The sequence below is a fragment of the Oncorhynchus mykiss genome, chromosome 12 (genome assembly GCF_057628025.1).
Source record: "Oncorhynchus mykiss isolate SJ-2025 chromosome 12, ASM5762802v1, whole genome shotgun sequence".
Classification (NCBI taxonomy): Eukaryota; Metazoa; Chordata; class Actinopteri; order Salmoniformes; family Salmonidae; genus Oncorhynchus; species Oncorhynchus mykiss.
In genome coordinates, this window is record NC_143033.1 from 89935288 (window position 1) to 89957786 (window position 22499).

The following is a 22499-nucleotide window of genomic DNA, read 5'->3' on the forward strand; positions in this document are numbered from 1 at the left end:
TATTGTCCAAAATAATGGAAAATGGAGCAAGATAGGGCTGAGAATGACCCTTCGTATCTTGTACGAGTACGGTTTGTTAATGACGAGCAGCTGATCGGATTACTAATCTTGAAGAATCCATTTGATACAGTCAAGTCCATAAATATTTGGACATTGACCAAGGTATTATTGTTATTTTAGCTGTCTACCACAGCATATTGGAGTTGAAATTAAATAATGAATATGAGCTTTCATTTGAGGGTATTTACATCTAAAGCGGGTGAACGGTGTAGGAATTACAGCACTTTTTATATGTGGTCCTCCCCTTTTTAAAGGACCAAAAGCAATTGGACAATTGGCTGCTCAGTTGTTCCATGGCAAGGTGTGTGCTTTTCCTCATTAGTTAATTTACAAGTAAGCAGATAAAAGGTTTAGAGTTTATTTCAAGAGTGTCATTTGCATTTGGAATCTATTGCTGTTAACCCTCAATATGAAGTCCAAAGAGCTGTCACTGCCAGTGAAGCAAGCCATCCTTAGGCTGAAAAATCAAAACAAACCCATCGGAGAGATAGCGAAAATATTAGGTGTGGCCGAATCAACTATTTGGTACATTCTTTAAAAGAAAGAACGCACTGGTGAGCTCAGGAACACCAAAAGGCCAGAAAAACTATGGAAAACAACTGTGGTGGATGACAGAATAATTATTTCCCTGGTGAAGAAAAAACCCTTCACAACAGTTGGCCAGATCAAGAACACCCTCCAGGAGGTAGGCATATCTGTGTCAGAGTCAACAATCAAGAGAACACCCTCCAGGAGGTAGGCATATCTGTGTCAGAGTCAACAATCAAGAGAACACCCTCCAGGAGGTAGGCATATCTGTGTCAGAGTCAACAATCAAGAGAACACCCTCCAGGAGGTAGGCATATCTGTGTCAGAGTCAACAATCAAGAGAACACCCTCCAGGAGGTAGGCATATCTGTGTCAGAGTCAACAATCAAGAGAACACCCTCCAGGAGGTAGGCATATCTGTGTCAGAGTCAACAATCAAGAGAACACCCTCCAGGAGGTAGGCATATCTGTGTCAGAATAAACAATCAAGAGAACACCCTCCAGGAGGTAGGCATATCTGTGTCAGAGTCAACAATCAAGAGAACACCCTCCAGGAGGTAGGCATATCTGTGTCAGAGTCAACAATCAAGAGAACACCAGAGTAAATACAGATGGTTTACCACAAGATGTAAAACCATCTGGAAGACCAGATTACAGTTTGCCAAACAACATCTAAAAAAGCCTGTACAGTTATGGAACATCCTATGGACAGATGAGACAAAAAATCAACTTGCACCAGAATGATGGCAAGAGAAGAGCATGGAGAAGGGAAGGAACTGCTCATGATTCGAAGCATACCACCTCATCTGGTGGAGGTAGTGCTATGGTATGGGCATGTATGGCTGCCAATGGAACTGGTTCCCCTGTATTTATTGATAATCTGACTGCTGACAAAAGCAGCAGGATGAATTCTGAAGTGTTTAGGGCTATATTATCTGCTCAGATTCGGCCAAATGCTTCAAAACCATGCTTCACAGTGCAGATGGACAATGACCCAAAGCATACTGAAGAAGCAACCGAATACTTTTTTAGGGCAAAGAAGTGGAATGTTCTGCAATGGCCAAGTCAATCACCTGACCTGATTCCAATTGAGCATGCATTTCACTTGCTGAAGGCAAAACGCCTCAAGAACAAGCAGGAACTGAAGATAGCTGCAGTAAGGGCCTGGCAGAGCATCACCAGGAAAGAAACCCAGCATCTGGTTATGTCTATGTGTTCCAGACTTCAGGCAGTCATTTGCGACCAAGTATTAAAACTCACAATTTAATTTATTATTGTTAGTTTGTCCAATTACTTTTGAGCCCGTAAAATTGGGGGGGACCACATAAAAGTGCTGTAATTCCTACTCTGTTCACACTATTTGGATGTAAATACCCTCAAATTAAATCTGAAAGTCTGCACTTTTCCTTTCAAATCCTTTGTGTTGGCATACAGAGCCAAAATGAAAATGACTTGGTCAATGCCCAAATATTTATGAACCTGACTATATCCGAACTGGTGGAGAGTGCTGGGTAAAGTGAAGGCTGTGATGATCACGAGAGGCGGGCTTGTTTTGATTTTTTTGTACTTCTGCTGATCAGAAGGAACGTGTGTTGCGTCTCACCCGGATAGTCTGGGTAGCCATTTGATTAGTTGTTCAGGAGTCTTATGGCTTGGGGGTGAAAGCTGTTTTGAAGCCTCTTGGACCTAGACTTGGCTCTCCGCTACCGCTTGCCGTGCGGTAGCAGAGAGAATGGTCTATGACTAGGGTGGCTGGAGTCAGACAATTTTTTGGGCCTTCCTTTGACACCGCCTGGTATAGAGGTCCTGGATGGCAGGAATCTTGGCCCCAGTGATGTACTGGGACATTCGCACTACCCTCTGTAGTGCCTTGCGGTCGTAGGCCGAGCAGTTGCCATACCAGGCAGTGATGCTCTCGATGGTGCAGCAGTAGAACGTTTTGAGGATCTGATAACCCATGCCAAATATTTTCAGCCTCCTGAGGGGGAATAGGTTTTGTTGTGCCCTCATCACGACTGTCTTGGTGTGCTTGGACCATGTTAGTTTGTTGGTGATGTGGTCACCAAGGAACTTGAAGCTCTCAACCTGCTCCACTACAGCCCCGTCAATGAGAATGAGGGCGTGCTTGCTCCTGTAATCCACAATCATCTCCTTTGTCTTGATCACGTTGAGGTAGAGATTGTTGTCCTGTCACCACACGGCCAGGTCTCTGACCTCCTCCCTATAGGCTGTCTCGTTGTTGTCGGTGATCAGGCCTAGCACCGTTGTGTCATCAGCAAACTTAATGATGGTGTTGGAGTCGTGCCTGGCCTGGCCAAGTTTTGTTTTGGTCAATGTACTATTTTTATTTGGGTGGATTAAGTTAGTTTTAGATGTCATGTATGGTTTTGGTGTTTTCAACCCATCCAGTTGGTGGCGGCAAAACACCTTTCGGTGTTCTAGTCTGCCATAAAACCCACAGAAGAAGAAGAAGTTCCAAACATCTCTGCCAAGAGGTTGGTTTTCCCCTCCCCACTCCTAGCAAAATTCTTGTTTGAGAAATTGCTCTTTGGTAATAAGCTATTTTAGTTTCTTTTTGATTTGAATTCAAAACAATCCCTGTAATGTACTTGATTGTTACCCAGAAATGATTTGATATTGAGACTTTTTTAAATTAAAAAAATACAAATAATGTCTGCATTGGACCGTTAACTGATCTGGAAGAACAGGATGGATAGATGGAGAGACAGAACGGGTCAATCACATTGCTTCTTCCTATTTATTAATGGAGACTGCAGTCTTTCTAGAAAATGTTTAGACATGAGTGATGTCTAAACACTTTGGGATGCAAACCACAGAAGTAGGCTGGCTAGCTAACTAGCGACTAACATACAGTATGCAGCAATAACAGACACCGGACCCAAACCTTCGGCTTCTGCCACTGCTGTCTCGTATGACTGGCTGAAAGCACGCGTAACTAAATTAGGTAGTTATGTGGACTAGATAGGTAATATCACTGTATTGGTTATTACATAAATACTGTAATATGTTACATCAGACGTAATAACAGATAAAACATTTTTTTTAAAAATACACTACCCTCCAGTCAATGTAACTTCAGCATTGCAAATGCATGGCTAGCAGTCTAGCGAGCTAGTTAGCTAGCTAACAGTAAATGCACAATGGTATTAACTTAGTTTCCTTCAACACAAACTGCATGCATGATACATTATGTTATGCATGCTACTTTCTATGTTTTGATCAAGCAAAGCAGATGCAACTCATTTTGCAAAATGTGAATTTACTCACCACCGTCTTATTAGCTAGCTAGCTAACGTTACTTCTGTTTTGCAGGATGTGTAACAGTTGATCCTGACGGATAGGTGGCGGTATGTTTCGGAGTCGGGTGCTGTCTTGTCATTCTGACAGAATCATTTTGTCCGGGGTATGTTTAAACGATTGGCAAATCTTGTTTGACCAAGAGTTGCTACAGCAATGCTTACTTTAAGTCAGGTATGGACATTCATTTTATTGCCAGTAAATATACTTATGGAAAACAAACCAATATTTTGTAATTAGTACCGTTATTATAAAGTTTACCGTAGTAGACAAATGGCTAGAAGCTCGTTTATTTTAACGTTAGCATGCTGCTGTCTGTCTTCATAATAACAACTAGCTACTGTAGCTAGCCACTAATGTTAGCACTCCACAACGATTGTTAATGTTAATTGTTAATGTTTTCATGCCTCTCAGTTATGAACCGAAAACGGGCCCTTATATCAGACACGTTTAAAGTGAACAAACGAAGAGTTGGCAATGAGAAGCAGTTTGGAGCTGTCAACAATGGAGAAGGTGCCTTTCCTCAAACTTAAATGTAGCTATCTAGCTAAATGTGTCAGTGTTTGACTTGTTGTCCGTCTCCTTTCTTGTCCCTTTCTTTCCCCAGCGGGACCACTGGACGTCAAAGCCATCCTGCAGGACCTTATGACATTATTCCCACGCAAACTCTTCAATGACGCCCTTCCACAAATTGTCCTAAAACACCAACTCTACAGCATACACAATGATAGGACCCAAGTGGACAGGCAGCTTGTAAGCCCAATGAATATTGCTGGAGCAGTGTTCTTCAATCCTGGTGGTCTCAATCAAATGTGTTATTTTTTTTATTTTTATTTAACCTTTATTTAACTAGGCAAGTCAGTTAAGAACACATTCTTATTTACAATGACGGCCTACACCGGCCAAACCCGGATGACACTGTACTGGGCACTAACAAAAACCTCCACACTTTGGTCTCCAGGACTGGGTTTGAAGAACACTACTAGTTCTGGAGAAATATTCAAATGTGTTGTCAATTTAGACCATTGCCTTGGTTGATCCATCTGTTAATGTCCAACATCTTCATTTTCATCATCTCTTTGTTAGAGTGACTTGAGGGAACAGGGGGAGCTGTTGATGTTCCAGCTGGGCTTTGATGCCGAGGCCTTTGGGTTGGTGTTCGCTGCAGACTACAAGGCTAAAGTCCTGGCTGGGGAGGAGGGGAGAGGGACACGGGGCACAGTGGATAAATTCCTGGAGAAAGTGCTGCCCTCCTGCAATGACCTGAGCTTCAACAAAGACAAAATGCTGAAGGAGTTTCTCTTCACAGACTCAGAGATAACGTATGAGGGAAATTGCTTTTTTATTTATTAATCTTGGTCTCTTCATGTATTGAAAGTCTTTGTTTGAATGCGTTTGTACTGTAGCTTGTTTCCCAGACACAGAATAAGCCTAGTCCTGGACTTAAAGGCTATGTCAATGGAGATTCTCTATTATACATGATTTTTAGTCCTGGTCTAGGCTTGATCTCTGTCCAAAAAACCGGCACTGTGTGTGTGAGATTTTTTTTTAAATGTTTGAGAGGGTGGTCATCTATGCTGCATCTTATCCTTTTCATGTATCTGAAAGTCTCTGCTTGGATGCATTTGCTCCATTGTAAATGAGTCACTAATAACTTGTGCTATTTCCCACCCCCACCCAGGCAACTGGTGAAGTCGGGGGTTCTGACTGTGAGGGACGCTGGCAGCTGGTGGCTCTCCATCCCCAACTCTGGCAGATTCACCAAGTACCTAATACAGGGTCAGCTACCAAACAAAGAAGTAATTAGCACTACTTTGCTAATGGAGTGTTGACTGTTTACTATCTTCCTCCCCCTGACCCAGGTCGTAAAGCTGTGCTGGGCATGGTTAAGAAGTCCAAATATAATGAAGTCTTAAAGGCAGAACTGGAGGAGAGGCAGACCAACTCACAGGTTAAATTCCAGATCAAGTACCACATCCATGACATCATTGGTGCAGAGCTAGTAGAATGGTGAGACTGGTTTTCATGTCAGTAGGACCAAGAGTTTTCCCTGAACATCATGACACTCTTACACACACACACCACTTATGCTGCTGCCATATTGTTTACTATTATGATCTGTCCTGCTACCAGTCACTTTCTCCTAATCCCTGCCTACATGTACATATCTACCTCAACTAATCAGGTATCCCTGCAACATTGTAAGTCTGGGACTGACCCTGTATACAGCTTACATGTTATTTTTTCTCCTGGGAGAGTTGTACTCTTTTGATATTGACTGAATACTGGGAAGGGCTTGCAAGTGAAGCATGTTACTGTACTTGTGCACGTGACAACTTGGAACTTGACTCCTGGGCGTAGCCATCAACTATTCTTGTCGACTGACGTGTATCTAATACAATTGGTCATGTTGTACCCACATTACCAGCTCTTTTCTTTTTTTAGTATACCCACAACTTCAGGAACATTGTTACGGTGTGTGGACTACTGAACCCAACAACCTGTTTCATGGATGAAACCCTTAAAGCAACTGAACATGACGAGAGGCCATGTTACACCAACGAATCTGGTTAATCATTTATTGCCTTGTTTTTCTGCCAAATAGGTGAAATGCCAATGGTGTAAAATAAAGCCTTTTCTGGTTTGTAAATCGTTTAAGGTTCCTTGTTGACTGTCCTTGTTTTAAGACAATTGCAACGTGTGGACCCTACAACCAGCTATACTTAGGCTCAGAGTCCTCAAAGGAGGAAGTACAATAGCACGTCAGTCCTTAAGAAAAAGCTTAAACACTAATTGCGAAACTAACTACTGTAAATATGAATTCCTCAATTGAGAAGCTAAGTACTGTGACATGAATACCTCAAATGTAAAGGCAAAGTAAATGCACACAGTATGTTGAATTCAAATGTAATGGTTCTCAAAAAAGTGACATTTCTTTATGCATAAAACCAAAGGGCCACAACATTGGCTCAGTTGGAGCGCAGCTTGATGCCTGAATAACAGTTACATATCTTGTAGTTCAAATATGTAAATGCAAAAAATATAAAATGTATCAGTATATGTAGCACATTTCATGCCATCTGCATTAATTACAAAAGGCTAGACTTGTAGGAAAATTAAAGGTTTATTTGTAGTTGGTAAACAATATAGCGTTCATAGTTTGTTTAAAAATACAGTGAGTGATTAACTTCAGTGGAATTTTTTTAATACAAAATAACCAATTGAATTCAAATGATAACCAAAGATGAATATATACACACTACATCATTACTGACTGTAGCTAAGTTACCGTTACAACATTCCTCAGTCATTTAAATGCTCTCTCCTTTGCTCCGCCTTCTAAGTAGTTGTGGCTACTGTAAATCAAATGGGCTATTCACGAAGAAATCGCTGCATTAATGGTTTCTGATAAATGCCCAAAGACTAATATAAAAGGTGCTTTTATCTCACATCGACACCCAAAACAGTCCTCACATCCAATCTTCTCAAAGTCGCAGGCTTTGTTTTTCTCAGGCAACGATTCGGTTCAGACAGTCACAGTACAGGGAGGACACAGCAGGAGCGGGTGGGGGATACAACATTTTTGACTAACGGGTTCAACCGTGCAACGAGGCACGCCAGCTCTCCCATTAAATACTGAAGGATCACGCTTTTTCCAATCGACAAAAAAAGCACCAGTGTTTCCCAAACTCAGTCCTAGTCTAATTAGATGTATGGTACATTAATTAGTAGTTGGAGGTGAAAATAAAATTGGTGATGCTATTAACTTGGCTAGACCAGTGTTTCCCAAACTCAGTCCTAGTCTAATTAGATGTATGGTACATTAATTAGTAGTTGGAGGTGAAAATAAAATTGGTGATGCTATTAACTTGGCTAGACCAGTGTTTCCCAAACTCAGTCCTAGTCTAATTAGATGTATGGTACATTAATTAGTAGTTGGAGGTGAAAATAAAATTGGTGATGCTATTAACTTGGCTAGACCAGTGTTTCCCAAACTCAGTCCTAGTCTAATTAGATTTATGGTACATTAATTAGTAGTTGGAGGTGAAAATAAAATTGGTGATGCTATTAACTTGGCTAGACCAGTGTTTCCCAAACTCAGTCCTAGTCTAATTAGATGTATGGTACATTAATTAGTAGTTGGAGGTGAAAATAAAATTGGTGATGCTATTAACTTGGCTAGACCAGTGTTTCCCAAACTCAGTCCTAGTCTAATTAGATGTATGGTACATTAATTAGTAGTTGGAGGTGAAAATAAAATTGGTGATGCTATTAACTTGGCTAGTTCTGGATTTCCATGTTATAAAGAATGCCACCCCACAAATAGAATGCCATCTTAACCATGTAACCGTTAACTGCAGTGCATCATGCCAAATTATTAGCTGTACTGTTAAGGAGGTAAACCTAAAAAAAATAGCAACAAGTTTAGTGTCTGTCTGCTGTACAGCTTCTAATATCTGCAGTATGCAGTTTGGCAAATTCACACTCCACCCAAAACAACCTCTAAAGACTGTAAACAATATGGACTACGAGTAAGAGCAACAAATCAAAAACATTTCATCATCCTTCTCACAGAAGTTGAAATCCATTTTTAGAAGGCCTCTGGAATTTCTTACACTTCAGTGATGTCACCCATTCCTAAACCTACCTGTATGTTCAGTTTCTTTTAACAAAGGAACAGTTTGTCCCAGTGCTGTACTAGTAGAGACTAATATATTATATATAAAAGGAAAGATTCCGAAGTAAAATGCTTTTGTGTCTGCGTTGCCTGTCTCCCTGCCCGACGAGTGCCCACTTCCCGATACTTCCTGTCTGCGGGGTTCTAGAGCAGGGAGCACTTTCTTCTCCTCTTCTTGACGGGCGGGGGGCAGAGGACCGCCCGGATGGCCTCATCAAACACAGTCTTCAGGCCGCGCTGGGTCAGGGCCGAGCACTCCAGGTACTTCACCGCACCTGAGCGACAGGAGAGAGAACGAGGAGACTGTTACTACTAATGCGTGGCTCTGAAGGGTGTGCATGTGCAGTCCAAGGAGGAGAGAAGCCAGTTACTCTTCACTCACTCTCTTTGAGACATCACTTTCTAAAGCCTTACTCAGAGAGCATGACTACAAGTAATGCATGAGTCCAACCACTTTCTCCTGGTTGAGAAGGTTATCTGCATTCAAAGCATGAATTGTCCCTAACAGTAAACACACTCCCTAAACCTGCATTCATTGTCACTGATAGACACTGAACACATACCGATCTCTTTGGCCATGGCCAGGCCCTGGGGGTAGGTGATAGGGGTGAGTTTCTTCTCCCTGAGCTTCTCGATGGTGTCCTTATCGTCCCTCAGATCCAACTTGGTGCCCACTAGGATGATGGGCGTGTTGGGGCAGTGGTGCCTGACCTCTGGGTACCACTATGAAGAGAGACCACATTGGGCATGTCACTTTCATAGGGTTCCCATTCAATTTGTCATTACAGTTTCCATGACTTTTCAAAAGGTTGATCAATATAACCAGTAAAAATCAGTAATCTTATGAAGAATCAATATGGACTGTCTTTTCCTAAATGCAGCTCTGAAAAATAGAGCTAGACAATATAAATGTATTTGAACTGATCATCATGTGCTGTAGACAAGCTCCTTGTATTGAATTCTTAAGAGCTATGATGAGTTGCTTCAAACAGGGCACCCACCTTGGCACGGACATTTTCAAACGAGGCAGGACTCACGAGGGAGAAACAGATAAGGAACACATCCTGGAGAGAGAGAGAGGGGGAATAATCTCAGTCAGTACCTGTGATAATCACTTCCGTAATCACAGTGTTCCTTACATACAAAGGTGTGTGTTTCCTTATATCTAAAACGTCCTTATTATTACTCACAGAGACGAGGACTACGCTATTTTTTACAGAATGTCCTGTAAGTACACAAAGGCTTCATTTCAAACAAAACAATAGTAAGGAAGTTTCAGCTGTTCCCATGGCAATGCATGTCTGGTCTGTCAATCTTACTGTCTGTGGGTAGGAGAGGGGGCGGAGTCTGTCGTAGTCCTCCTGCCCTGCTGTATCCCAAAGGCCCAAGTTGACTGGTTTTCCATCCACCATCACATTGGCAGAGTAGTTGTCAAACCTGTAGGGATCAGTCAACCGCTCTGAGTTTGGGTATAGGCTAATAATCAATTGCCATATGCCAATTTTATAGCATGATGTCGATCCTCTGAAAGAACCATGCTTAAGACAACAAAGGAGAGAGAAGTGTATCCTATTTAACTTGATGAGAAAACCTAAAGTGCCTAGCTGTATGTATCAGACTAACTATAAATCATACTTCTATAAGGGAATAGAAGAACATCTATAGATGTTTTTACATAAGCTCGTAATCCTTATTTAAAGGGACAATCAACAGGTGAAACTATAAAGCATCTCCCCACCACTTTTGGTAGAAAGCTGAAGGATGGCCCTGGAGAAATGTAACCATTTCAATTCAGACTGACCTATGGATGCAATGACTGACCATCCAAGATATCAAAATGATAGACCAATTTAGACCTGTGACACCAAGTTAGGGCAATTAATTATCAGGTAGAACAGAAAACCAGCAGGCACCAAACCTCATGGGGTAAGAGTTGAATACCCATTCAGTGTTGGTTTACATTTACAATAATTACAAACATTGGAGTTAAACAAGCATACATTTTGGGTTCTGCTGGGGTATGACAGTTACAGTGCCTTGCGAAAGTATTCGGCCCCCTTGAACTTTGCGACCTTTTGCCACATTTCAGGCTTCAAACAAAGATATAAAACTGTATTTTTTTGTGAAGAATCAACAACAAGTGGGACACAATCATGAAGTGGAACGACATTTATTGGATATTTCAAACCTTTTTAACAAATCAAAAACTGAAAAATTGGGCGTGCAAAATTATTCAGCCCCCTTAAGTTAATACTTTGTAGCGCCACCTTTTGCTGCGATTACAGCTGTAAGTCGCTTGGGGTATGTCTCTATCAGTTTTGCACATCGAGAGACTGACATTTTTTCCCATTCCTCCTTGCAAAACAGCTCGAGCTCAGTGAGGTTGGATGGAGAGCATTTGTGAACAGCAGTTTTCAGTTCTTTCCACAGATTCTCGATTGGATTCAGGTCTGGACTTTGACTTGGCCATTCTAACACCTGGATATGTTTATTTTTGAACCATTCCATTGTAGATTTTGCTTTATGTTTTGGATCATTGTCTTGTTGGAAGACAAATCTCCGTCCCAGTCTCAGGTCTTTTGCAGACTCCATCAGGTTTTCTTCCAGAATGGTCCTGTATTTGGCTCCATCCATCTTCCCATCAATTTTAACCATCTTCCCTGTCCCTGCTGAAGAAAAGCAGGCCCAAACCATGATGCTGCCACCACCATGTTTGACAGTGGGGATGGTGTGTTCAGGGTGATGAGCTGTTGCTTTTACGCCAAACATAACGTTTTGCATTGTTGCCAAAAAGTTCAATTTTGGTTTCATCTGACCAGAGCACCTTCTTCCACATGTTTGGTGTGTCTCACAGGTGGCTTGTGGCAAACTTTAAACAACACTTTTTATGGATATCTTTAAGAAATGGCTTTCTTCTTGCCACTCTTCCATAAAGGCCAGATTTGTGCAATATACGACTGATTGTTGTCCTATGGACAGAGTCTCCCACCTCAGCTGTAGATCTCTGCAGTTCATCCAGAGTGATCATGGACCTCTTGGCTGCATCTCTGATCAGTCTTCTCCTTGTATGAGCTGAAAGTTTAGAGGGACGGCCAGGTCTTGGTAGATTTGCAGTGGTCTGATACTCCTTCCATTTCAATATTATCGCTTGCACAGTGCTCCTTGGGATGTTTAAAGCTTGGGAAATCTTTTTGTATCCAAATCCGGCTTTAAACTTCTTCACAACAGTATCTCGAACCTGCCTGGTGTGTTCCTTGTTCTTCATTATGCTCTCTGCGCTTTTAACTGACCTCTGAGACTATCACAGTGCAGGTGCATTTATACGGAGACTTGATTACACACAGGTGGATTGTATTTATCATCATTAGTCATTTAGGTCAACATTGGATCATTCAGAGATCCTCACTGAACTTCTGGAGAGAGTTTGCTGCACTGAAAGTAAAGGGTCTGAATAATTTTGCACGCCCAATTTTTCAGTTTTTGATTTGTTAAAAAAGTTTGAAATATCCAATAAATGTCGTTCCACTTCATGATTGTGTCCCACTTGTTGTTGATTCTTCACAAAAAAATACAGTTTTATATCTTTATGTTTGAAGCCTGAAATGTGGCAAAAGGTCGCAAAGTTCAAGGGGGCCGAATACTTTCGCAATGCACTGTAAACTAAGCTCATGGGGCATTTATCAGTTATATTCTTTAAGAATCAATGGGTCTCTCTCATTCATTTAGAAGTCCAAAAATGGAAGTAGCAGCTGCAGATTTCCCCTTTAACATTATTATTTGAATGTTTTACAGTATTCCCTCTTATGAAGAACTGGTTCAAACTGGTGAAAAACTCTTGGTAAATCTGACCAGTGACCATCAATAATAGAAAATCTGGTCACTTATCTAAACCAGTTTATGTCACTGATACAGATCAACATAACAAGTTAGTGCTAGGTCAGATAAGACCTAAAAACCCTTCTGGTAATTTATGTTGCCGTGTTTTCCAAGTATTTCTTCCCCTAAGGGAGCGCACACAACCCAACGAATGTCGATCTGCCGGCCATCTGCCGTTTGTTTGGCGCAGTATGTTTTAGGGACCACCCCGCCAGTGGACGTCTGACTGACAACATTTTCATGTGATTCTACATGTACAATTGGTTAGCAAATTACGTCTGGCACTCTGTTCAGAGATGCTATGTACTCTTGGCTGGCAAACGCTACCGGTATGATGCTAAGGCCCCCAGGTTAGCATGATAAGCATCCCAAGCTGCCAACAAACATTTTCCCACCAAATCCAATTGAAATCTTATTTGCAAGTTTAGGTGAGGGGCAAAAGATAGCTATGTAGAGATTCCCTCCCTATCTAGCCTGAATAATGGTTGTGGAGACTGAGACAAGGGGAGAATTAGAGGGGTGTGGTGCTGGGGGTGTCTGGCTTCAGGGGGTTCCCAGGCCAGACCTCCCAACCGGGGGCTGTAGAGGTACTCACACTGTGGGGATGTACTCTCCAGGGAAGGCGTTGGTCGTGTAGCTGATCAGCAGACATGTCTTACCCACAGCTCTGGAAGAGAAGATAAAAGGTACATGTCAATGTTATGGAACAAATCATAGGTGTGCATGCCATATGCCAATTTTATAGCATGATGTCGATCCTCTGAAAGAACCATGCTTAAGACATGGCTATGGTCTATTATAGAGGGCATTGAGGTCCCTACCAAACTTGAATCTGGGTGGATGGACAACACAGACTTCAAAATCTACCTTGAACGATTGAATGCCCTGCAGCCAGGAACTCAGACTTGGTTCAAATGAGTAAGGTTGAGATTAGGCCTAGCCTCCGCCAAGATGTCTGATGCCATGCTCTACACATTAATTATCACACATTGATGATTAGAGGGCGACTGATTAATCGGAATGGCCGATTAATTAGGGCCGATTTCAAGTTTTCATAACAATCGGAAATCTGTATATTATATTTTTTACACCTTTATTTAATCTTTATTTAACTAGGCAAGTCAGTTAAGAACCCATTCTTATTTTCAATGACGGCCTAGGAACGGTGGGTTAACTGCCTGTTCAGGGGCAGAACGACAGATTTTTACGTTGTCAGCTCAGGAATTCAATCTTGCAACCTTACGGTTAACTAGTCCAACGCTCTAACCACCTGCCTCACGAGGAGCCCGCCTGTTACACGAATGCAGTAGGAAGCCAAGGTCAAAATCAAATAAAAAAAAATTTGTCACTTACACATGGTTAGCAGATGTTAATGCGAGTGTAGCGAAATGCTTGTGCTTCTAGTTCCGACAATGCAGTAATAACCAACGAGTAATCTAACTAACAATTCCAAAACTACTACCGTATACACACAAGTGTAAAGGGATAAAGAATATGTACATAAAGATATATGAATGAGTGATGGTACAGAGTGGCATAGGCAAGATGCAATAGATGGTATCGAGTACAGTATATACAGTGCCTTGCGAAAGTATTCGGCCCCCTTGAACTTTGCGACCTTTTGCCACATTTCAGGCTTCAAACATAAAGATATAAAACTGTATTTTTTTGTGAAGAATCAACAACAAGTGGGACACAATCATGAAGTGGAACGACATTTATTGGATATTTCAAACTTTTTTAACAAATCAAAAACTGAAAAATTGGGCGTGCAAAATTATTCAGCCCCTTTACTTTCAGTGCAGCAAACTCTCTCCAGAAGTTCAGTGAGGATCTCTGAATGATCCAATGTTGACCTAAATGACTAATGATGATAAATTACAATCCACCTGTGTGTAATCAAGTCTCCGTATAAATGCACCTGCACTGTGATAGTCTCAGAGGTCCGTTAAAAGCGCAGAGAGCATCATGAAGAACAAGGAACACACCAGGCAGGTCCGAGATACTGTTGTGAAGAAGTTTAAAGCCGGATTTGGATACAAAAAGATTTCCCAAGCTTTAAACATCCCAAGGAGCACTGTGCAAGCGATAATATTGAAATGGAAGGAGTATCAGACCACTGCAAATCTACCAAGACCTGGCCGTCCCTCTAAACTTTCAGCTCATACAAGGAGAAGACTGATCAGAGATGCAGCCAAGAGGCCCATGATCACTCTGGATGAACTGCAGAGATCTACAGCTGAGGTGGGAGACTCTGTCCATAGGACAACAATCAGTCGTATATTGCACAAATCTGGCCTTTATGGAAGAGTGGCAAGAAGACAGCCATTTCTTAAAGATATCCATAAAAAGTGTTGTTTAAAGTTTGCCACAAGCCACCTGGGAGACACACCAAACATGTGGAAGAAGGTGCTCTGGTCAGATGAAACCAAAATTGAACTTTTTGGCAACAATGCAAAACGTTATGTTTGGCGTAAAAGCAACACAGCTGAACACACCATCCCCACTGTCAAACATGGTGGTGGCAGCATCATGGTTTGGGCCTGCTTTTCTTCAGCAGGGACAGGGAAGATGGTTAAAATTGATGGGAAGATGGATGGAGCCAAATACAGGACCATTCTGGAAGAAAACCTGATGGAGTCTGCAAAAGACCTGAGACTGGGACGGAGATTTGTCTTCCAACAAGACAATGATCCAAAACATAAAGCAAAATCTACAATGGAATGGTTCAAAAATAAACATATCCAGGTGTTAGAATGGCCAAGTCAAAGTCCAGACCTGAATCCAATCGAGAATCTGTGGAAAGAACTGAAAACTGCTGTTCACAAATGCTCTCCATCCAACCTCACTGAGCTCGAGCTGTTTTGCAAGGAGGAATGGGAAAAAATGTCAGTCTCTCGATGTGCAAAACTGATAGAGACATACCCCAAGCGACTTACAGCTGTAATCGCAGCAAAAGGTGGCGCTACAAAGTATTAACTTAAGGGGGCTGAATAATTTTGCACGCCCAATTTTTCAGTTTTTGATTTGTTAAAAAGGTTTGAAATATCCAATAAATGTCATTCCACTTCATGATTGTGTCCCACTTGTTGATTCTTCACAAAAAAATACAGTTTTATATCTTTATGTTTGAAGCCTGAAATGTGGCAAAAGGTCGCAAAGTACAAGGGGGCCGAATACTTTCGCAAGGCACTGTACATATGAGATGAGTAATGTAGGGTATGTAAACAAAGTGGCATAGTTTAAAGTGGCTAGTGATACATGTATTACATAAAGATGCAGTAGATGAGAGTACAGTATATATGTATACATATGAGATGAATAATGTAGGGTATGTAAACATTGTATTAAGTAGCATTGTTTAAAGTGGCTAGTGATATATTTTACATCAATTCCCATCAATTCCCATTTTTAAAGTGGCTGGAGTTGAGTCAGTGTGTTGGCAGCAGCCACTCAATGTTAGTGGTGGCTGTTTAACAGTCTGATGGCCTTGAGATAGAAGCTGTTTTTCAGTCTCTCGGTCCCAGCTTTGATGCACCTGTACTGACCTCGCCTTCTGGATGATAGCGAGGTGAACAGGCAGTGGCTTGGGTGGTTGTTGTCCTTGATGATCTTTATGGCCTTCCTGTGACATCGGGTGGTGTAGGTGTCCTGGAGGGCAGGTAGTTTGCCCCCGGTGATGCGTTGTGCAGACCTCACTACCCTCTGGAGAGCCTTACGGTTGTGGGCGGAGCAGTTGCCATACCAGGCGGTGATACAGCCCGCCAGGATGCTCTCGATTGTGCATCTGTAGAAGTTTGTGAGTGCTTTTGGTGACAAGCCGAATTTCTTCAGCCTCCTGAGGTTGAAGAGGCGCTGCTGCTCCTTCTTCACGATGCTGTCTGTGTGGGTGGACCAATTCAGTTTGTCTGTGATGTGTACGCCGAGGAACTTAAAACTTACTACCCTCTCCACTACTGTCCCATCGATGTGGATAGGGGGGTGTTCCCTCTGCTGTTTCCTGAAGTCCACAATCATCTCCTTAGTTTTGTTGACGTTGAGTGTGAGGATATTTTCCTGACACCACACTCCGAGGGCCCTCACCTCCTCCCTGTAGGCCGTCTCGTCGTTGTTGGTAATCAAGCCTACCACTGTAGTGTCGTCCGCAAACTTGATGATTGAGTTGGAGGCGTGCGTGGCCACGCAGTCGTGGGTGAACAGGGAGTACAGGAGAGGGCTCAGAACTTACCCTTGTGGGGCCCCAGTGTTGAGGATCAGCGGGGTGGAGATGTTGTTACCTACCCTCACCACCTGGGGGGCGGCCCGCCAGGAAGTCCAGTACCCAGTTGCACAGGGCGGGGTCGAGACCCAGGGTCTCGAGCTTGATGACGAGCTTGGAGGGTACTATGGTGTTGAATGCCGAGCTGTAGTCAATGAACAGCATTCTCACATAGGTATTCATCTTGTCTAGATGGGTTAGGGCAGTGTGCAGTGTGGTTGAGATTGCATCGTCTGTGGACCTATTTGGGCGGTAAGCAAATTGGAGTGGTTCTAGGGTGTTAGGTAGGGTGGAGGTGATATGGTCCTTGACTAGTCTCTCAAAGCACTTCATGATGACGGAAGTGAGTGCTACGGGGCGGTAGTCGTTACCTTAGCTTTCTTGGGAACAGGAACAATGGTGGCCCTCTTGAAGAATGTGGGAACAGCAGACTGGGATAAGGATTGAATGAATATGTCCGTAAACACACCAGCCAGCTGGTCTGCGCATGCTCTGAGGGCGCGGCTGGGGATGCCGCCTGGGCCTGCAGCCTTGCGAGAGTTAACACGTTTAAATGTTTTACTCACCTCAGCTGCAGTGAAGGAGAGTCTGCATGTTTTGGTTGCGGGCCGTGTCAGTGGCACTGTATTGTCCTCAAAGCGGGCAAAAAAGTTATTTAGTCTGCCTGGGAGCAAGACATCCTGGTCCGTGACGGGGCTGGTTTTCTTTTTGTAATCCGTGATTGACTGTAGACCCTGCCACATACCTATTGTGTCTGAGTCGTAATGCTAGCTAGTTGCTAGCTAGAATTAAACTTAATCAATCATAATCACTAGTTATAACTACACATGGTTGATGATATTACTAGTTTATCTAGCGTGTCCTGCGTTGCATATAATCGATGCAGTGCGCATCCGCGAAAAAGGACTGTCGTTGCTCCAACGTGTACCTAACCATAAACACCAATGCCTTTCTTAAAATCAAGTATATATTTTTAAACCTGCACATTTAGCAATTTTTTTTAAAAATCAGCCGATTAATCGGCATCGGCTTTTTTAAACCCTCCAATAATCGGTATCGGTGTTGAAAAATCATAATCGGTCGACCTCTATTGACAATCGCACATTTCAGAGGATCACCTGCTTTTTTTTCATTGATCTGAGGTTCAGTAAAACCAACTCACGTCCGTAACTCTTTGAAATGTGGCCTAGTTACTATTTCAAAAGATAAAAAGCTAGCCGACGAATGGGAGTGGACAGTTATATTACCTCCTTAAATCAAAGAATAGAACAGTTCAGCCGTGGTTCCATCTATGACATGTGGGCTTTAATTTATCCTGCTACCTACAATATCCACCACACCCAGCCCAGAGGCTACATCCTCTGTTGTGTACACCCTCCCCTCCCTCCTACACATTATGAGGAGCGCCCAAACAGATCAGAGTTTTCTGATACGGTCATCCAAAAGTGCACAGTTATTTGAATGGCTAAATACCAGCCAGGTGAGGAACAGGTTTGACCAGCACCACTAGGGTAACTCAAATATGTTACCAAGTTTGTTACCTATTTGTTGGGTAATACCTACCTACCAACCACTAGCAAAGGGTTTGTATCTACCTGGTTAGCAAACAGAGGTTGGTGAAGTGCAGTGAGTCACCACGTCTTATTACCACACTCACACCTTAGGCCATTTAACTTGGTTGGGAACAGCAAACTTCAAGGAGATTTATACAGTCTAGATGAAATACTCCCTATGATCCAGACATTAATATTCATATATTGAGTGAGTCAGTCCACCTGTAATGGTCTGAGATAGTTGAATGCATTCAGTGGGTAAGTGACTAGGTATCCCCTTTCCCTCTCTTTACTTCACACCTGGAAAATGTTTCTATGGTAACATTAGCTTGCTGGCAAAGATGAATACCAGTTAACTGTTTTCACAATTTAGATTCAATGAAATAACCAAGTAAACAATGACAGAAATAAACTGGAGCCCAAAAAATACAAAAGCTTCAAATACAGCTTGCCAAGTACCTCAACTCCTCCATTAAGTTGAGTGCAGACTGGAGTTTTGAAAGGAACCTCCGACTTCAATAATATACATTTGTAAACCCTTACATGTATCTGTTTGTCCTCTGTTGCGTGCCTTTATTTTTTTGCTTTAAGCCCTACCTTTTAATAAAATGTTCATCAAATACAATCGCTGACTGTTTCCATGTTGATTCAATTGGCACAAGCGCATTTGCGCGGAGTTGCCATCATACAGCAACCGGGAAACAGTCGGTGGTTGTATTTTATTAGCGTTTTATAAAAAAGTATGATTTCAGCAAACAAATGGCCTGCAACAACAGAGGACAAACACAGGTATACGGTAAGTGTTTAATAATTTAAATGTTTAAGTATCGACGTATAGTTACTAGTGATGGGGGAAAATCGATAGTTACATATCGCAATATCATTTTTGGCCAACATTATCCGTATTTTAACAAAAAACAAAATAATAATTGGTAGCGAAGTTTGAGATATTTGGCGAGAATATAGACATGTTTCAGCATCTGAATGTACACAGCTATGGCAGAGCAGTGATTTAATTCATAAAGTTTACACACCCACTTAATTTAGTCACATTGATGGGGACTAAACCAGCTGATTTGCACAAATAACAATTGTGAGAATAAGCATGTATTTGCTTGCGTAATGTTGGATTGTCATTGAACTTGTTAGTTTGGTAGTTACCTAGCCTTTAGCTAACTTTTCACCTAGCTAACTAACGTTAGCTAGCAAGTTAACACATTTGCTAGCTATATTATTTATTTGACATTCACACCAAATATAGATAGTCACTTAGCTACAATGGTACATCGTGTATTTATAGTTAGTAAACGTTCATAAACTTACCCGTCCCCAACCACGACACACTTTATGGCCTGCATTGTTCCGGACCGTACTACCAGACTGGTCCAGATGCGTCGCTAAGTCCGTTTACTAGCTTGGGTGCTAGCTCAGTTACCCACTATTTTGTCTAAACTTGTTCAAACTTGAAATGTCTGTAATTATTTGGTCAAAGTAAGACTGATTGACAAGGTTAATGTGTGTCTTTTCGAAAGTGTCCGATAAGATATTTTTTTGAAGTGATCTTGCTACATTCCCATACTTTCTCAACTGGAAATTATGGAGCAAACAGCTGCTACCACCCATTGAAGAAAAAAACAGAGCTGCGTTTTACATCGCAAAACCGTGCGGAACTATCCGTTCACCGGGTCACTTCCGGTTGCTTTAGACGCCCACGCACGGATTTAAATCACTGATGTGCAGTGGTTTAATCCTAAAACAAAAGACAGTACATTGTGAAAAACGAAAGAAGCATGAAATTAAGAAAAGGGATATGAACTTGTATCTTTCACACAACATACGTCCAATTATTTATAAGTAAGTTAGCCGTTTGAAAACGTGTACCAAAATACACTTTTGAGAAGTGTGAACAACTTTCAGTTTTCAGGTAGCGTGGAGTTAACAGAAGATAATATGCTGACATCGTGATGTTGATATACGGTATGGTATGCAAAGGTATCTGGTATACATAGTAACCAGAAGAGTATACGAGAGACGAGTTTATCCAAATGATTATATTCTCCAAAAAAATAACAAGAGTATTTACGGACACCATAGACAGTTACACCATGATGACGTAGCCGGATATCATTGCATTGCAACTTCCGTGAGTCACACTAATGTTCCGTTTGACCAAAACTGGAAAATAATGGTGGATTTTTCGGTTGGGGTGGGGTACCTCGTCAAAAGACGAAAATATGAATGTTTAAAACTCCAGACAACGATGGCAGTGTGCACTGTTGTATCTTCTTAACTTGTAAATAAGATTCCGGTGGATAATCTCCGTTGTAGATATTGTTTTATGGCGGGTCTGTCTTATTTAGTGTTCCGTTTTTCGGGGTCCGCTGGTCGGACTTATGGGGTGTTTTCTAAAGGATTGACGAGGACTTTGTTGATATTTTTTGATCTCGCGTGGCGACTGCGAATCAGATTCCCATACCTCTACCTCATCGCTTCGATGATGTTCAATGTGCGATTACAGGTAAACATATTCCTGGCTAACCTTGCACCTAAACGGTGCATACAGTTAGCTAAAGCGAACATTTTATCTTCACAGATTGACTGAGCTATTTTAGATGCTAGCTAACGTTCGTTAACGCGACGGCTAAATAAAAAATTAAGGTAATTTGCTAGTTTGCTAGCTAATCTAAGAAGCCACAGCATAAGGTTTGGCAATGCAAATCAAGTTTGAAGTACAGTATCACGACCATAAAGGAGGCAGATTTAGACAGCCACTGCCCACTTTGACACGTCATGCTTTGTTGAGTGTCATTTCTTGTTTTCATACATTTACAATATGTCAGATTTCCAATTTTTAGCTAACTGTCTTTGTATTTTCCTATTTGCAGGTCCATATTGAGATTCACTGAGTGTGTTACAACTGCCACAATTGAGGACCCAACACCCCTGACTGCTCATTAGTGGGCATCTTCAGTCAGAACTTCCCAAAGAGACCCTGCAGACCTCACACAATCAACAATGTGGAAGAGGGCACTAGTATCAGGGGCCAGTGTGACAATGCGCAATGTTACACGGCCGTTGTCTCAGCCACCCCTTGTCATAGGAACCCAGTGCCTTTGTCTGGGAAGGACACCATGATGATGTCATTAACAATGGCCGCCGGGGAGTGCAGAGATCTGTGAGGTTGTACTGGGATATATCCCTCACAGCCACTCGCCACCAGAGATTCTTGAGCTGCCCATCTGGTCAGAGGAGACATAGGAAAGGATGACCAGTGGAATTCGACACTGCCTTTTTGTCGCAGACCACAAGGAGGACTGAGAAACAAAAATTACAATGACAACAATGGAATGAATGTTTTTGGAACCTTATTTCTTCTTCCTCTTAGAGTTCTGTTTGACGTGTTCATCCGTGCTCATCTGTAGTCGTCTCCGAAGGAAAACTGGAAACTTGTCATATAGTTCCCCTCATAATGAAACACAAGTATCCACTAGTTTGCATCTCCACCGCATGACATAAACCAGTGCATGTTTTCTATTCTCAGTGGTTTGGGCATTTTTTTTGAGCGGTTTTGGAAAAGTTTGTTTGCCAATGGAAAGATGGTGCAGTGAGTTGGAAAGTGGAAGAGGATACATTTCAGTGTAGCTCAGCAGGGCTACTGTTACAACCTTTCAGTGTAGCTCAGCAGGGCTACTGTTACAACCTTTCAGTGTAGCTCAGCAGGGCTACTGTTACAACCTTTCAGTATGGGTACGGTCACCTTTCAGTCTCGGTACGGTCACCTTTCAGTATGGGTACGGTCACCTTTCAGTTATAGAAAGGGCAAGGTGCTTGTTGTGTAATGTGCATCTATCCTTAGTGTCACTTCTTCTCACTGATTTGGAATGGAATGTTGCAGTGTAGGTGTCAGACAAACAGGAAGGATCCAGGAAAGGAATGACTGCATGACACACAAACACACACTTGTCACCCACTTCTCTCTATCGGTCAATGGAGCTAACGAGGTGGCATTTTAGATTTGAAATAAATGGTTTATGATTTTGTCTTAGGTATGCACTCATCCTTATTTCTCAGTAAAGTGTTTGTGGGTTTTGTCAATTCTCGAGTCACTGTATTAAAAGGGTAAGGAATTTAATATGGTTGTACCTCCTTGGAAACAATAAATTATTAAACAATCATCTATTTCTGTCATTTACATTCTATGAAATAACTTTAAGGTTATAAGATTCAT

General features: G+C 42.0%; 3 protein-coding genes across 6 annotated transcripts; 2 read left to right on the forward strand and 1 right to left on the reverse strand.

Moving 5' to 3' along the window:
• Nucleotides 1-3024: 3024 nt before the first annotated feature.
• On the forward strand, nucleotides 3025-6556 carry LOC110486793 (winged helix repair factor 1). Of its 4 annotated transcripts, none has more exons than XM_090193986.1 (8): nucleotides 3025-3083; nucleotides 3922-4080; nucleotides 4321-4419; nucleotides 4514-4659; nucleotides 4993-5228; nucleotides 5588-5685; nucleotides 5769-5916; nucleotides 6352-6556. In XM_090193986.1, the coding sequence occupies exons 3-8, from the start codon at nucleotides 4323-4325 to the stop codon at nucleotides 6395-6397; spliced, it is 771 nt and encodes a 256-aa protein (XP_090050112.1). In that variant the 5' UTR covers nucleotides 3025-3083; nucleotides 3922-4080; nucleotides 4321-4322; the 3' UTR covers nucleotides 6398-6556. The 4 variants fall into 4 exon arrangements, with proteins under 4 accessions (XP_090050112.1, XP_090050111.1, XP_090050113.1 ...); XM_090193985.1 differs by having other exon boundaries at nucleotides 3053-3139; XM_090193987.1 differs by having other exon boundaries at nucleotides 3055-3574.
• A 1428-nt stretch (nucleotides 6557-7984) lies between these two features.
• Nucleotides 7985-20466, reverse strand: LOC110538756 (ras-related C3 botulinum toxin substrate 1). The gene is made up of 6 exons (XM_090193989.1): nucleotides 19595-20466; nucleotides 13056-13127; nucleotides 9904-10021; nucleotides 9586-9648; nucleotides 9148-9307; nucleotides 7985-8859 (listed from the first exon to the last, which is right to left on the reverse strand). Exons 1-6 carry the CDS (start codon nucleotides 19627-19629, stop codon nucleotides 8729-8731), a joined length of 579 nt encoding a protein of 192 aa, XP_090050115.1. The 5' UTR covers nucleotides 19630-20466; the 3' UTR covers nucleotides 7985-8728.
• A 143-nt stretch (nucleotides 20467-20609) lies between these two features.
• On the forward strand, nucleotides 20610-21207 carry LOC110486795 (salivary gland specific protein SAGSIN1). The gene is made up of 2 exons (XM_021558621.3): nucleotides 20610-20789; nucleotides 21157-21207. The coding sequence occupies exons 1-2, from the start codon at nucleotides 20610-20612 to the stop codon at nucleotides 21175-21177; spliced, it is 201 nt and encodes a 66-aa protein (XP_021414296.1). The 3' UTR covers nucleotides 21178-21207.
• Nucleotides 21208-22499: the final 1292 nt, after the last annotated feature.

Coding starts and splice junctions, on each gene's coding strand:
- LOC110538756 (XM_090193989.1), bottom strand. CDS start 19,629: ATGCAGGCCATAAAGTGTGTCGTGGTTGGGGACGG. Junction 13,128..19,594: donor TGTGTCGTGGTTGGGGACGG/GTAAGTTTATGA, acceptor CTTCTCTTCCAG/AGCTGTGGGTAAGACATGTC. Junction 9,649..9,903: donor CCCTCTCCTACCCACAGACA/GTAAGATTGACA, acceptor CTCTCTCTCCAG/GATGTGTTCCTTATCTGTTT.
- LOC110486793 (XM_090193986.1), top strand. CDS start 4,323: ATGAACCGAAAACGGGCCCTTATATCAGACACGTTTAAAGTGAACAAA. Junction 4,420..4,513: donor AGCTGTCAACAATGGAGAAG/GTGCCTTTCCTC, acceptor TTCTTTCCCCAG/CGGGACCACTGGACGTCAAA. Junction 4,660..4,992: donor CCCAAGTGGACAGGCAGCTT/GTAAGCCCAATG, acceptor TCTCTTTGTTAG/AGTGACTTGAGGGAACAGGG.
- LOC110486795 (XM_021558621.3), top strand. CDS start 20,610: ATGGCGGGTCTGTCTTATTTAGTGTTCCGTTTTTCGGGGTCCGCTGGT. Junction 20,790..21,156: donor TGTTCAATGTGCGATTACAG/GTAAACATATTC, acceptor TCCTATTTGCAG/GTCCATATTGAGATTCACTG.